General features: G+C 44.4%; 1 protein-coding gene across 7 annotated transcripts in view; it reads right to left on the bottom strand.

Annotated features, from left to right (window-relative positions):
* Positions 1–42: 42 nt before the first annotated feature.
* Positions 43–16,154, bottom strand: part of ARIH2 (ariadne RBR E3 ubiquitin protein ligase 2) — a 33,492-nt gene continuing 17,380 nt past the window's right edge. For 4 of the 7 annotated variants that reach the window (XM_009091137.4, XM_018915181.3, XM_050979236.1 and 1 more), the window contains 11 exons: positions 12,762–12,909; positions 12,127–12,248; positions 11,119–11,228; positions 10,177–10,294; positions 8,636–8,686; positions 8,514–8,535; positions 6,893–7,044; positions 5,679–5,822; positions 5,256–5,324; positions 4,245–4,328; positions 3,286–3,770 (listed from right to left, as the gene is read on the bottom strand). In XM_009091137.4, the coding sequence (XP_009089385.1) occupies positions 3,699–3,770; positions 4,245–4,328; positions 5,256–5,324; positions 5,679–5,822; positions 6,893–7,044; positions 8,514–8,535; positions 8,636–8,686; positions 10,177–10,294; positions 11,119–11,228; positions 12,127–12,248; positions 12,762–12,909 (1,092 nt within the window). In that variant the 3' untranslated portion in view covers positions 3,286–3,698. Of the gene's footprint in view, positions 138–248; positions 538–3,285; positions 3,771–4,244; positions 4,329–4,972; positions 5,049–5,255; positions 5,325–5,678; positions 5,823–6,892; positions 7,045–8,513; positions 8,536–8,635; positions 8,687–10,176; positions 10,295–11,118; positions 11,229–12,126; positions 12,249–12,761; positions 12,910–16,154 lie in introns of those variants that run through there. The other 3 variants (XM_050979239.1, XM_050979238.1, XR_007778613.1) reach the window with 3 other exon arrangements.

Raw genomic sequence — 16,154 nt, 5'->3', positions numbered from 1 at the left:
CCTCCCCGTGCCACCGCCAAGAACAGCCAGGACACCGCCGAAGTTAGAAAGTCACAATTTATTTCAAAGAAACCACGGGCACACCTCTGGCAACCGTCTCCCGGGCGTTTTCCGCCGCCCCTGCCCCTCTCTGGTGCCTGCGAAGAAAAGCTAGGGGTGGGAGCAGTCCTGTGCCCTGCCACGCACCTCAGCGCTGTCCCACAACCCCAACCAGACCGGGGCCGAGAAAGGAATTCCCAGAACAAGTGCCTCATTTAAAAATAAAGTTCTATTTTTCACCTGCTTAAAAAGTCTAAAATTTAGAGTGCAAGACTATAGTACAGAAACCTCCTGCTGCCCCGTCTGCGGGCAGGCACAGAGACTTCGCTGCACAGGGCAGCAGTCATGCAGTTTATGGTGTCAGTAGAAAACGGTTTGTTACAGTCTGGGAAGCCTGAGGACGAATAGAGATGAGGCAGCCAATGCACTAACACAAGCGAGGCCCAAATAAAAGAGTACCAGATGCAAGGATGGAGAGGTGTCGGGCTGGCGCAGGAGCTGGAAACAAGTGCAAAAAAGAAAAAAAAGAGCAAACATTCCATGTCTGTAGCAGTTAACGCATCAAAGGGAAACTTGTACCTCAGAATTAATGACTCCAGAGCCACTTTTTATTACCTACATCTATATAACCTTGTTAACTCAAAGAGGGCCATGTATTTATTACAGGGGTAAAAAATGCCCTTTTCTTCTGGTGTTGAGAACCCCCACCTCCTTCCTGTCACCTGCCTCCTGAGCAGTGTCATTCACCTTACACACAGAGCCAGCAGCCCTGCACATTTTGTCTTGACTTTCTGTACAACACCAATACAGAAGTGGTCCTGCCTGGGCTGCAAAAGCAATTCCTGTTGTTTACCCAGAGCATGGCAATAGGATTTGTGGGTGCAACCCAGGGCTTTCACCATTTTCAGAAAGGGTATTTTGTTTAAAAAATTAATGGAACTGTTGACAAAGCTCTAGTTTCAGAAAATGTGAAAGAATTAGTGGGTGCACTATGCAATCTTTATTACTGTTCCTCAGCCAAGCATCTTAGCAGCCTGTTCAATAAGCCTCGCCACAGCTATATGGTCTGGCTTGTGTACAAACAAGAATTCATAGCAAAATATTTTGTGGGGGCATAGAAGAAGGAGGGAGGGAAGGAACGAGGGAAGGAGAGACAAAACCTCATTCTCATTAAGCTCGAAGCTGGACAATTATGTAACAGAAGTGAAAATTCTTTGGGATTAGGAAACTCCACATACCTGCTCTGCAAAGGGATTAGGTGTTAAAATAGTTATGTTTAGACAACAAGAACACCAGCTTTTATCCTCATCAGTACTTTGCACATTACATTTTTAAAGAATAGTTTAAACATTGGTTGTATTCACTGAAAACTTCTGGGTCTCAGCAAACCGTCCTCCCTCCACTATCCCCTCCCGTGGAAGCAGCATGCCAAGACAATCTTTTTGGGAAGGGGAGAGGAAGAGAGACTGACCTCTAGGATATGTCATGAGGAGGCAGAGAGGCTGCTGCTGGGTGCAGAGTAAGGAATGAAATCAAGAGACAGTGGCTGGAGCAAGGCCAGATCTATCTCTACGGCTCCAGGGGAGCCAGAGCAGGACAGAGCAGGAACATAAGGAGCCATGGCTATGGAGATCTCTTGCACAGCAAGCAGTGCTGCTCCCAGAAACCACAGCCCCCTTCCCTGCCCTGCTCCCTGACTCCAGCCATCTCTCCACAAGCCTGCCCTACCCTCAGCTGCTTCTGCTGTAACACTCACTTCCCAAGGCCAGCAGCTCCTCGCAGTGCATCCCCTTGTTCCCTGAGGATAGATGCCACACCAGGGGTGGGAGGGAGGAAGGAAAAGGCCTCTTAGTTTGAAATTTTCTGTGTACAACAAGCATGGCCAGAGGATTGGCTCCTATGACAGATATTCCTTGTTTAAACTAATACATCAGTCTTGAAAAAATCTATGAGCCAAATTACACCTGCTACAAATACCTGGGTCACATGTCTCAGGTACATAAAAGAGGCTCCAACAGCAGTTAGCTTATTCTGACACACGGAAATTTAGCACTTTTCCCCCCTCCAGTTTAATCTTTATCAAGTGACATTGCATAAGAACAATACAGGGATGCATCAAAGGCAACACTTCCAAATACAGCATAGAAGAGAATCCCATGAGTTCCCCACAGAGGTGAAAATTTCCTCAAATCAGACTCCAGCTGCACCTTACTGGCTGCAAACAACAAGCAGCAGCAAGTGACACAGATATCTGTGAAATCCTAATATATGGCCTGCTTCCTGTAACAAACAGGCAAGAGTCAGCATTTAAGTAACCTTTTTCATGTTAACCCCTACTAAGATGAACTAGGTTTTTCATATTTTTATTTTAGTGTATATTTTACATTAGAAAAGAGAATGTTAATAAAAAAGCTCCACATGCTCCTAACAATCAATTTTCTGATAAGTTCCCACCAGCATCAATACTAATATACAAATAAATTAATTTTGCTAGTTAATTTTCTGCCTGGCTTGGTGCAGGCTCTGCACAAGCAGTGCACCTGTATTCAAGTGCCCGTCCACATTGCCAACACGTGCCAGGGAGTGTGTTGTACATAATCTTTCCTCCTCATAATGTAGTGGTGTTTAGTCTCACTTTGATGAACGAGATCAATTTTTCTCAGCCATGCTACCCAGCAGGCACAAATAATCTTTATCAGGCTGCATGGCACTGTTATAACATGGATTCTTTCACTCTGCAAAAGCCCCAAGCCTTGATTAACAACTGTATGCTACTACTCCCTCATCACTCACTTTGGCAATACAACATCCTCCCCACAAAAACAAGTAAAGCAAAAATCTACATGGAAGACCTAAATTCATCAAATGCAGAATCTGATTTCTCTCAATTTCTCTCAAACTCAAGCATATCCCCCACTGTTAACCCGGTCTGTCCCCTACAACTCCTCTGTTTGCTTTTGTTTGTGTAGCTGGATTTTGCACAGCTGATTCACAAGAAAAAGAGATGTCACATGTGATCATACTGAATCACAGCCACTGCTGGTACTGTCAGGCCAGACACAGCAGCAGCCACCCTTAACACCAGCCACTCTCCTCATGCAATGCCAATGCTGCAACGCCTTGGTTAAAGGAGCACTGGAAAATCTAGCTGAGATATTTTTTAACCTCCTTCAATGACTAGGAGGATTTTTGGGTCAGAGGAAGGGAGAAGGAGAGGGGGAAAAGCCCATTAAATTTACAAGCAGATTAAGGAAAAACACTCCACTGCCAATTTATTTTTAAAAAGGGTTTTGTGTTATTCTAAGGTTTGTCTGTATAATTGTACAACCGTTGAAAATTACATAAACTGTAATGATCTAACACTATTAACAGCCATTCAGAAAAAAACTCCCTCCCCTTCTGAAACCATCAAGGGCAGGAGGGAAATGGCCCAGGAAATATGCCAATCTGAGCTCTGGCCTCTAGCCTGGCAGAAACAGAAACAGAAAGATAAGAGAACAAACTGGACTAAGAGGTGGTGTTTGCATGTGTCTGACTTGCAAGGGGAGGGGTGGCTTTGTCCTTGGCCGTGTTCTCCCAGAGGCAGTGCCTGCTTATCCCAGTGAAGCTACCATCACTTCACTGCTGCTCTCACCCCTGCACTGTCACTTCCTCCTCTCTTATGTGTCATGGAAGTCTTTTAGCAGGGTCCTCCGTCTCTGCTCTGCTATGTGCATCTGATTCTCTAAGTCCTGGTAAAAGAGAAGGTACAAACTGTTAGCATAAAATCCCTGGAAGACACCCCATTTTCCTCAGGGGACACTGAACTCCAATTTGAGAAGCGCCAATCATCACACACTTCATGCACATTCTGGATTACAAGATCCCAGATCCTCTTCCTTTTTATGTGGGCTCCCTCTGCAGTTACCCAGCACATGCTCTGTCTAAAATGCTACACACTTAAGAAAGCTGCTTTTCACCAGAAGGCTGCACGCAGTCTCCTCCAGAGCTCTGTGGGACTTGTTTCATTTTGCAGGAATCCCTGCGGCCCTCCCTCCTCTCCCTCAAGGCAGTGAGCACTCTGCTTCTACATCATCTGCTGGCTAAAGGTGGTTTCTGGATCTAGCTTCTCAGAACCCTCACTTGACAGCCTTAGTGCTCCTGCAGAAGTGTTAAGCCCAACAAACAAAATCTGGCCAACAAGCTCAAGCAAGCAGAGCACTCACCCCTCTGTCATAGCTGTCTGCTCGCTCCACCTTCCATGAGAGATTTTCAATTTCAGCTTCCAGCTGGGCCTGCTGGTATTCAAACTGCAAAGAGCAAAAAAAGGGATATTAACAAGAAACTAGTTTAGTGGAGCAGTTTTATTACACTTGAAGAGCAGAAAAATGTGTCCTGCTGACAGCAGTGCTGGCAGAGCAGGTTTGTGTCTCCTCCTTATCCACCTTCACCTAGATGGGATCACCCTTTCTGGGCATTTCTTGTGTAAGAACTCCCCAGCCTGCATCACTCAAAATTAACACAGTCAGCCTAAAAACACTGCATGTGAGAAATATCTCCTAATTCAGTTTATTTTGCTATAAACAGGTCACAAAATGCTCTCATAAGTAGCTCTGCAGGCAGAGTGAAGGGAGTGTTAACCACTGCTGGGAGCAGCAACTTGTTCCACAGGCACAGTCAGATCCAGAAGAGAACATCTGTCCACAGCCTTAGAGAACACATGATGCCATGAAGAAAGATTCTATAACAGGTTTTACAGAACAGCTGAGTCAAAGAAAAAACTCTTCCTGAATTCAAGGTTGTTTTTGTACTTTTTCAGCCCATGAGATGCACCAAGCCAGAAAGGAACTTATAGCAAGAGTAAAAAGGAAAGCTACACCCTGATCCAAGGAAAAGCTCTCCTCCAGCAGCTCTTCACAGGAAATATGGCCCACAGCATTGTGAGAAATCTTACCAAGAAATAAATGCACACTTCCAGCCTCAAAACATTCTGGATAAATGGCTTGTTAGTGAAAGTGCAGTGAAGTCCCCTGGGAAAATAATGTAATGTATAAGAAGACAGAGCTGCTGGTTGACTTGAAGTGAAGAAGAAAGGTGCAAACCCACTGATTTATCTTGTCCTTACCTCAAACTCAGGACTAATATTTCAGACACTGTCCAGCTCTGGAATTCAGCCCAGCATGCTGCCAGTTATACCCCGAAAAGTTATCAGCAAAAAAAAGAGCAGAACATCTTACCAGCTTCTTTCTGGGACCAGACTCCATGTAGTAGGCATATGGATATGTGTACTGCAGGGTGTAACGACACTGTCCAAGAGTGGGAGGAAGAGAGAGAGAAAAAGACAGGAGTCTCAGTCTTGGAAGTCAGCACAGTCGTATTTATGCAACCACTACAGGCTAAGAAGCTACCTCCTGACAACTGGAGACTTCCTGGTAGAATTTCCTACACCTTCCTTGGAAGAACTTGTGCAGGTCTATGTACTGTGGAGTATGACTTCACAGAGGTCAATCCTAGATGATTTTTGCTTTGTTCATGTCCTACACCAGAAGCACTGTCCCACATAACCACAACTCTTAAATTTCCTTCCTTACTTGCTGTTTTGAATTTAGCATTCTGGCATGTATTCTCTTCATGGTGCTAAACAAGAGACAATTACTCACCTTTGCAAGTAGTTTTGCAGCATTCTGTAGATATTGCCAATCTATCCATGTTCCCAAGTTGTTCATAACTCTTTCTTGGATTTTCTCCTGGATTCGTTGGTATGTCTGTGCCTCCAGCTGTAGGCTTTTATTGTGATTCTCCCACTGCAAGAGGTGGGGAGACAGGGAAAGGAAAAACCAGCATGAGAAGAGAGTACTACTGCTGTAAAAGCACAAGCTCTAGCAAGCAGAAATTGGAGTGGGGCAGGAGTCCAGCAAGGCAAGACATGCTGTGGGAAAGAATGGCAAGGCAGCACCTCCAGTAGCAAGTGGCAGAGGCTATAGACAACAGACTGACAGCAGCAAGAACAGGGAGCAAACCCAGCTCCTCCGAGTGGGAATGCCCTCTGGTCACACAGTGACCTCATGTCTGACAAGGAGGAAAGTCATGGTGATTCCTCTACTTAAAGGATTTCTATAGGAGGGTCAAAAGATTAAATTAACATTTGACATGGGCTCAGTGAACTCCAGTATTCATGTGCACATTGTAAACATGGCTATTTCCCAAAGCCTGTTGGTCTGGAGAGCCAGGAATGAAGGCATTTATTTTATGACAGGACTTGGCTCATGCTGTGAAGAATAAACTCATTTTAATGGGGAAACTGAAACACAGCAGTATTTAACATCTACCACATTCTCTTCTAGAGACACAGCTGTAGAGTTGCTCTGCATGGCCAGGTGCATGGAGCCTGCTGTGTGGACAGACATGCTCTGATAGCAACTTTTAAAAATGTGATTACATGAAATTTTAGTAAAAACTTTGCTACAGCCAATGGAGCTTTGAACATGGTAAAATTTATTTCGTTTTTATCTTTATAAAGACGTACTGCAAGGAACAGAAGTTCCCCAGTCCTGAAAGGAAATTACTGAAGCAATATCTATCTACTGCAGCAGCACTCAGCCTGCAGTTACATAGTACAGTGGCACACAGGTAATACTGATTTTCTCTAGCACAAGGGAATATAGGAGTGAATACAAATTGCTTTGGGTATGACATCACTGGTTTGGATGGGACTTTCAGGGCAGGATTTTGAGTGAAAAACAACAGGGCCTGAAAATTCTGCACAGATTCTCTTTGGGCAGTTTCTTGCACGGAGATTGCTGGCAATGACCTTTGCACCAGGCAGGGAGCATTAAAAGGCTACAGCAGCTCTGGCCAAGGAGATGTCTCCTACCCTCTCAAAATAGAACAAGTACTTCTTAAGGGCCTCCCTGGCCTGTGCTTGCTGACTCTGGTTTACAATATCAGGATTCTCTTTGTACCGACTGCATTCGTAGTACTCGCTGCCGTGAGTCTTCCAGTCTCCCAGACACATCCAGCAGAAGTCTGCAGAAAACAGCAAAAAACCCAGTGTGATGCACAGAAAAAAACCTCTGAGAAAGAAAAGCTTCAGGAGACAGAGCCCATCTGTGTTCAGATATTTCTGCTAAGCCAAGAAACACACACGTTTTGTATCATCTTGCAAAACAGAACTCAGTGAGCCAAAAATACCAGCCTGTCTTGAAGATTTTAATTGCACAGCCTCTCATTCAATTATGGAAAGTAAATCTTGAAGTTCTGCATCCTGTACACCAAAACCACTGGGCAGAACTGCACTTGCACCCTGTCTGACTGTCACTCTGGGTTAGAGAGGAGGCTGCCAGTCTCTTTTGTGAGTTGCACCCTCCCCACAATGGGCACACTGCCCCATGCAAACCTCAGTCTGAATAAAACAATTGGATCCAAAAGTGAACTAAGTAATGCAAAAGAAAGCCTGCCCTCAGTTCTCTCCAGGAGGGAACAACCCAGGTAATGTCAGATGTCAGTGGCTTATGACACTTGGAGTTAGAAGCAGCTGAAATAGGAAGAAGGCAGAGTAAAGAGAGCAATAATAAAAATAGCAAAACATGGCAATTTTCTGATTTCAGAGTGAGGCTGTGAGTGTTCTGCTGTAAAGGAAAAAAGATGGAGACTAAGTTGCTACAATAAGAATCCCTTCTGTGTTACTTATGACAATGAGACTGAAAACTGTAATTCCCAAGTTCATCAGCGTTCTCAAGTGCTAAGTCACCATGGTATCTTGGCACTTGCCTGCTCCCTCTTGTCACAGAGCTCCATCAAAGCACAACCAGTGCTGCTGAGAACCCCAAAGCAAAGGAAATGAGAGGACAGTCATCTCTAATCACCTTTCCAATAAGGTTCTGATATTATAATAGTTTCTAGTGGTACACTTAAATCAGAGGGCTGAATACAACTATCTCACTCTAAGGCAACAGAAATTAATTCTGCCATGAAAAGATAAGTGCAAAAACAGGGCCACACAACGGGCCAAAGACACTCAGGCTGCTAATTGCACAGGAGTGGACTGAGAAATTCAACATCTGCTGCTCCATAACAATTCACAGCTCCTGCAGTTTCACATGAGTTGAAGCTCATTATTTCCATCACTAAGCAGAAGGACTTAAGCTGATCTGAGTAAATGGCTACATGTGACAATATTTTCAGCTGATTACAAATACAATTATATGGAAAGCTCTCCTGTGAGATGGATTCCACTGTTAATATTCTGGAGACTTCTCTATCCAATAGACATGTCAGGGGCAAAAGCCAAACTAGCACTGCAGAACTCAGCTGAGATCACAGCCAGTGGGGAAAAAACAGCTATCACACAGAAATCTGTAATTTATATCCTGTTCAGCTTTTACTGGGGAGAAAATATTTCAGCCTGTGTTCACAATTTGTCTTCATAACACAAAAAAAAGGGATCATCATCACTGCAAACATTGCAGAGAAAACAGCTTCCAAACCCAACTTACCATGCTTGCATTTGGAACATTGCTGAAAAAGAAAAGACAAGAGGCATTTGGTTAGCAGAAAGTGTGGGAAAAAAATTCCACTTAGAACAAGGGAGATTTGATGTGTTCAGGGAATTACTCACCATGTGATTGCAGCCTCCATTCTTTTCAATACAGATATTGCACTTGGGACACTGAGGAAAGAGACACAATTGTTAGATCCAACTCTAGCAGCCTTCTGAAGAATGACAGCACTTGTGTGATTATTCCTCTCTGCCTTTTTTTCTTAAAAATATGCATTCACATATGAGAATATTAGCATTTACACCCTGCTTCCCACCAGCTCTGACAGCTCCACTTAAAGATGGCAGAAAGGCAAAGTCAGGAAGTTGCACTGCAGCACTGGATTGTTTGCTCAGGAAAACAAATTTACTGCTGTTCCTCCATGTAAAACTGAAGGTCTTTCTGAGTTACCCCTCTGCAGTTACTCAGGCACAGGGACACAATTAGTTCATGTATGACAGTGTATCACAGCTACTTTGACTACAGATAATTGTCACTATATTCTGCCTTCAGCAGCCACTAACAAATGACACCTCAGCTACCTGCAGAAAATCTGCCTAACCACAGGAAAGCTGCACACCCCCACTCTACAGAAACCCTGCAGTGTCCAGATATATTTTTTGGGCTGTATAGGTAGAAAGAAGGAAGTGAGTTTTGCTACTTGGTATAATTTTCATGTCAGGCAAAATGTATGCCAGGACAGTGCTCAATAAAATAAAATTTCTACAAATAAGCATAGCAGAAACAATACCATCACGTGCTGACACCTTCTCCAGAGAGGGAAGGGAGCTTGAAATCTCTGGCCCATCTAAGTACCCCCTTTCCTCACATAACTGAAGCTTGCAGCTAATCACCACTGTCACAATTGCTACATGGTAGCACAAATGTAGCCAAGAACTGTTTTGAAGTCAGGCCACAAAATGCCCAGAAGACATCAAAAGTTCCAATCTCAAAAAGGTAATTCAGAGGATAAAGACAGTATATTCATACAACAATTCTATAGTAGGTAGTCTCGCGTGCACAGTATAAAATACTATTTCTTTGTCTTGGGTCTAAACCTACTAGAAGTACTCCAATGTCTAATTTACAGACTTCAACTGCTCCATTTTGCAGACCTTGCCAAATCAAGACTTTTTCCCCTCGCCCTCCAGCTCACAGTACTGCACAAAGCTTTGCAGGCTTAAACACCACTGGTGCCTTATTTGGTACTGACTTTGCACTTATGACAGCCTCTCCTTCAATTTTAAATACATCTCCATTGATCATTTCAAAGTACCCTCAGTTCTTTTGCCTGTGGGAGGACAACAAACTTGGCAGTCAAAGACATTCACACCAGGTCTGGAATAAGGACCACCAGGTCCTTACTGCGGGAGGGCAGCTGAGCCTCCCACATAAAGCTTTCCCAAGGCGTTCAGCTGAGTTACACCACTGCCATAGGGATGTAATTAGCTCACATATGACAGTAGCTTCTGACAGAAGCTTCTTGACAGTCCCTAGGGAGCTGTAAGGATTTGCAGTCTGCAAAAAAAGAAGAACACAATGCTATGTGTGTATAGAATTCTATCCTGGTTTCCAGGCAGGGCTAGAGGACAAGAAATAACATGCAGGTGCCTGTCCTTACATCTTTAGTGTGAGCACTGATGTAGTTGGCTGTTTCAGAGTCATCTGCACACTTGGTGAGCCATTTCCGAATGGTAGCGCAGTCTGTGGGTGCGTGGTACATCTGCCGACACTTAAAGCTTAAAAGGGGGGAGGAAAAAAAAGAAAAAAACATCAATTTCTACGGAAATGACTCAAGGATTGAGGTTTTCCTGACCAAATCTGGGGGCCCAGTAAGGGATGGAAATGCTCTTGTGTATTAGTAGAGTGTGAAGACCAAAACTGAACTCCAATTCCCCCTTCTTCTTGTATAAAACGCAGAGTGAGGATGGAAGTGAACCCAGGCCTGACAAATCACGTGTCTGAGGGCTGACTTGTCCCTTTCTAGAGCCCACCTATGTCTCCTCTAACATGATTGCAGAGTTCTGGGGTGGACCAGTCACTTCCAAGTAGCCTGACTCCAGTGGCAGATATCAGGGACCTGTATTAGCAAGACTTGACAACCCCAGGTGAATAGGGGCCATTTGCATGGAGATACCAGAAAGCTGGGTCTCTAGATTGGGAGTCAAATGTTTTTAATAAATTTAAAAACTCAATGCCAGCAGACAGCAAGAAGGACTCCATGTTTACTACCAGAATCTGTATCAATCACTGTCCCTGTAGGAAAATTTTTAACCCAGCCAAAATGTGAGAACGGTAGATTTGTAACCCCTTGGTTACTCAAGCTGTGCTCCCTGGTTGTCAGAACACCCAAGTTCCCAGGAGTTAAGGAAGCAAGGGGACGTCTGACACCTGCAGAAGTCAGATCACAAGTGTCCAACCACTCAGGCTAACTCAAGTTACAAACAACTCTAGCAAAGCATTTCAGATACTTCTACACACCAAAACTGTTGGCAAGCATAAGGATTGGCCCTGAGGACAGCACACACTTTCCCTGTGATCTGTAACCTTCTCTGTTTCTTACCAGAAGACCTCATTGCAACGATTGCACTGCACTCGCCGGGCTTTTGGCTCTTGTACCTGTATGACCATAGGGCAATCTGCACCAGGGCACAGCTGCAGCTGGTAATGGCTCTGTGGACACAGCAAGGGAGTAAGATCATCAGTGGATACAGGAGACCATTACCTGTTCATCTTTAACCATTCCTATCCTCAAAAACATACAAAGCTGTAATTTTGGATTAAAAAAGAGTGGAAAGTGTCACCAGGTCTTGCCTATCTGAGCAGAACCTGCACTTCCTAGTATGGAAGAGGTTTGTCAGTGACTTACAGCTTTTCTAGAACAGGGACTTCAAATGACAGTTACAAACTAAGTCAGCGAACAAACAAAACCCCACAATGACACTAAACAAACCATTTTACTCCATTTGAGCTCCTTCCCCATCTTCTTATCTCCTAGAAGCTATTCAGCTGCTCTCCTGTGGTGGCCATTTCTTCCCAAAGGGTTTCTTATAGAGAAGAGCTGACACCATGCTTTCATATTGCTTTGCTGCTTTTTTAGTGTTCCTTGTCTGTTCCCAGTTATCAGAATACTCCTGCATATTTAACCTTAACAACTCCTGCTTTAATTTCAAGAAAGCTCACACAAAATGTAATTGAGCAAGCCAATTCAGCTGGACTACCCTAAGCTGAGGGACCTATTTTTCTGAACCTAAAAATATTTATGTAAGAACAAGAAGGACTAGAATAATCAGACTGAAGTTTTGAAATTCTCAGCTGCAGCACTCTGAGAATTTTGAAGCTCCAGCCAAGGAGTTAGTGGATGACCTTACAGCAGAATTTACTTTGGCAACCTGCTAGAGCATTTTGTCAGTGAGGCTGTCCTACAGAAGCAGCCACATCATGCCTATTGAGGACAATTTTGCTGCAGCTACTGCAGTTCTAATCAAAAATGCAAAACACTTCAAACAAAATTTCTGCAAGTCACTGGTGATTTGACCCAGGGTATTTTAAAACTGAAAAAATCTACTACCTCCACATAGTCCCTGAAGAGGTAGCGCCTGTATTTGTCTTTCAGCTCTTCACTAGGCAGCAATGGAAACACAAAGTCTTCTGGTGTCCGGAGTAGACAGTCCTGAGCCATGCAGGACACCCCTGAGAAGAAAAAACATCTTAGAACAGTGCAGCTTATACTAAGGGGTGAATGCACAGAGAGCACTCAGCACAGTTTCCTTAGTGCCATCTGTTGTTGTGGCAAGAGGGATACAACTGTGAAGCAAATCAGGGCTGCTGAAAAGCTGAAACCCAACTGTCTTCACCAAAAGATGACAGGGCACATGTGCATCCAGGACCAGTGAGTGCTTTAACCAGTATTCACAAGGTCAGATACTTAAATTAGAAAATTACATGTTACTGCCATGCCAACATGAAAGACAGCCTTAGAAAAGCCCAAAGCAACTCTGGCAACTACTGGCTTCTCCCCAACACAAAGGGAACAGATGTTTGCATCCACAAGCACTCCAGGGGCGTTGCAACAGTACATCATTACAGATGCAAATTCTATTCAACAGATTTGCAGTTTTTAACTTGTTACAGTCATACTCTAGACTCATCAGAATGGCCAGTGGGGCAGATACAGAGCCAGCACTGCATCCAGCCTGAACTCACCGACTCCAACGCCATCCTTGACGAGCACTGTACAGTGCTGCTCCCAGCAGCTGCGACAGAACTGGTGCTGACAAGCCAGGGAGAGCAAGTTCTCCTTCCTGACAAACTGCATGCACACGGCGCAGTGGTGGGAGGAATGTACCATTGCCTGGGGAGACAAATCAGCAGTGCAGTGAGAGCATCCCAGACCTCCAGAGCATTTTCAGCTCATCCACACACACCTGCATCACCCTCACTGTGACAGTGGTCTCCCCGGAGGTCCAGGTTCATGAGCAGCTGGTGTGCCAAGGTGCTGCACTGCCCCGAACAGTCAGTCCTTCTCAAGAACTTCTAATCTCACAGAGCACAAGCTGACAGTCACTGAAGAGTTTCTGCCTCTCCTCTAGTGCTGCCCAGAATTCCCCTTTACTTTTCTGGTTCTTACTCTTGCCTTGTTTGAAATATATCATTGTGCTAGTCCTTCCCTGGATTTATTGATATTCTTTGTTAGCTGGGCCAGACTATCTCCACAGGCTCTGGAGAGCAGCTGTCACTGCAAACAGACTTAGCAATGCCCTTTTACCAGACAGTAATTTAGGGTAATGGAAGACATAATTGTAGAGTGTTTACATGGAGAGGAAAGGGAATTCACAAACTATCACCTCCCATCTCTTCTGCCTATGCCTATGCTACATTTGGCAAAACAGTCTTCATCCCTTCAGCTGAAAAGGATTAAGAGGGTTTGTTTCAAATCAGGCAGAACTGCTATTGCTTCACCAAACCACTGAAAGTAGTCTGGTTTCCCCCTATGTAGTGCAGAGCTGATCCCTAGACAACAGATCCAGCCTTCAACACGTCTCCACTCACTCCTGGGACCTGCAGAACTAGGTCTAGCCCAGCATCATCAAAACCAAGGCCCTACAAAGCTGTCAGCTGCAGTTTATGTTCCAGTTTTTCCTTTCACAGAGAAATCATATAATCCCTTTGCATCCACTTTGCTGTTGGTGGAGAAGCTGGTGTCAGCCTGCCATCAGTTTCCAGGCTGACCTCTGTGTGCTGGAGACATGGAGCAGCAGTACCATGACTGACTGAGCTTGATTCATGGCATGGCCACATCAAAGAGGAAGTAATTTGTTCTAAGTGGCCTCACTTACAGACCAGAACAAGATTCACTGAGTCTATAATTGCACCTGATTGCCTGGATCAGCTGCTCAGCCTGAAAAGCTCATGTGCTACCTCAAACCTTTGCAATTGCCTCCCTGAGCTCACCATTACAGCTTCTCCCTACAGGGTCAGTCCCTCTACAGACACTCACTGGGAGAATATGTCCCCAGAATCATTCTGCACTACAAGCTGAAGCATAGAGTACCTTGCTGTAGCACACACAGACTGTAATGAATTGCCTACCAAATCAATTTTAAGTTAACCTTTTAACCATATCATTTTTCTTCCTAAAATAAAATCACAGTTTGTAGGAGACTGGAGAAATTCTGAATACTAAAGTGTGTGTTTGGGTGGGGGCAGGACAAGATCTGTGAAGGTAGGGTGGTCCCTGCTCCACATCCCACCTACTGGAGCCTGGAGCCTCTGAGGCTTTCCAGACTCACTTAAGAGGTGGACCTTTCTGACAATGATGTCACTTGCCTTTTTCCTTGGGAGGAGCTTGATACAGCAAAGCCAGACCCCCAACCTCTCCCTAAACTCTGCCCACTTATAAAGACTGATGCTGGTTATGAGATGGAGTGTGAGGAGGCAGCACCCACTGCAACAACTAAACAAATGCCTTATTCTGCAACTGAGCTGGCTCAGCTGCAAGAAAAATACAGCAGGCATGCAAAGGAAACTAAAACATTATGTGTGGAGGATTCCACTGATGGGGAGAGACAGCATAAAGCTGTTGGAGGATGAAACATAAGGACCCTGGGGTCCCAGAGTGTCCTTCACAACGCATAACGGCAGAGAGCCCTGGTCTCTGACCCAAATGACAGTCCACTGGGCAGGAGGTTTAGACCCCTTGGGGAGGGGAAAATCCATCTCTACCCCCACTCCAGCACTGGGTAATCTGACCAAGAGTGTGCAATAGGCTGCTAGCCTCCAACTGATACACGAGAGGGGTCTTGCAACCTCTCAGTCTTCTCCCATGCTATTGTTTGCTGAGCCAGAGAATAAACACCCCTGATTAAAGGACTGCCTGACTCACTGAAGCTTTAGGCAACTCAACTGCTTAGAGCTTAGAGCTCCTTGTGGGGGTGGACTGCAGACAGGACCTGCTCTTACATGGGGGCAGCTGGTAACCTATGGCAGACAGGTAGGATTTGTTGCAAATGAAGAGTCAGACTGCTGTACAAAGGGCAAATCTCAGGGATCCCATGGGTAGCCACAGATGCCCATGGCAGAGAACACAAAATTAACACCAGATGGAGAGTTCTTTCTTTTTAAAACCAATCCAAGTGGGACTGGATTTTCTTTTCTCTCTCCTCTTACAGGTATTTAATGAGAAGATGAAATGGCAACAGGACTGAAGAGTTACAATGTTCTTCACTGCATTGATTATTTGCATGCATTTTGTCTCAGTAGTTTTGTGATGTTTATATTTGTAATGTTTTGTTTCAGTTTTGCAGTATGTATGGAAGTTTGCCTCAAGCATTGCTTTGGGTTGCCACATTGGGCAAAAAAAGATTCCTATATCACTTCTTACCTCCTTGGAGCAAAATATAAAGTTATTGTAAATTCAAGCTGGGAAAATGTTCGGTCCAAACCCAGGACCCTGACTGAAATGATGTGCTGGTGGTCTTCACCTTGCCTGCCAAGGAGGTTGGAACGGCCCATTGCAAGGGGAATAATCAAGGGACAGCTGATACAAGACTTGGATAAATTTTGAAATACACAGACTAATTTGCAGGTATGTCAAATTAGAAAGATTTTTTTTCTGGACTTTAAGCAGATAATTTGACCCCATGAAGCTTACACTTCTGTCAGCTTAGCTTTTTCACTATCTGCTGGTTACAAGAGAGCTCAGATGCCAAATCAGACTCTTAAGATCTCCTCTCCCCCACAACCCTGAATGCTTCCCAGATGTAGTATTCTATCACCCATAATCTGACACATGGAATGTGTTCCTAGGGTAATTCTTCATTGTACCAAGACACCCACTGTGAATGAAATCCATAAGCATGTAACAGGAAGTTTCTATTTAAAGGGTGGGGAAGTATCTGAAGATCTGTGTAGCCCTGGCTATGAAAACCAAGTTGTTGGTTCAAATATCAGCACTGACTGACTCAGCAGCAATACAATTCACTGGGAGATTTAGCTTAAGCATCCCTGAGCTGAGCAGTGCAAATAGATAAAAAAAGATAAAAAAGGTAAAAGAAAAGACAAAAAAATCTAAAATATCTGTTCCAGACAGAGACAAGC

Source organism: Serinus canaria, chromosome 12 (assembly GCF_022539315.1).
Source record: "Serinus canaria isolate serCan28SL12 chromosome 12, serCan2020, whole genome shotgun sequence".
In the NCBI taxonomy this organism is placed as follows: domain Eukaryota; kingdom Metazoa; phylum Chordata; class Aves; order Passeriformes; family Fringillidae; genus Serinus; species Serinus canaria.
Note: the sequence above shows the minus strand (reverse complement) of the source record. Positions and strands in the feature narration are given on the sequence as shown.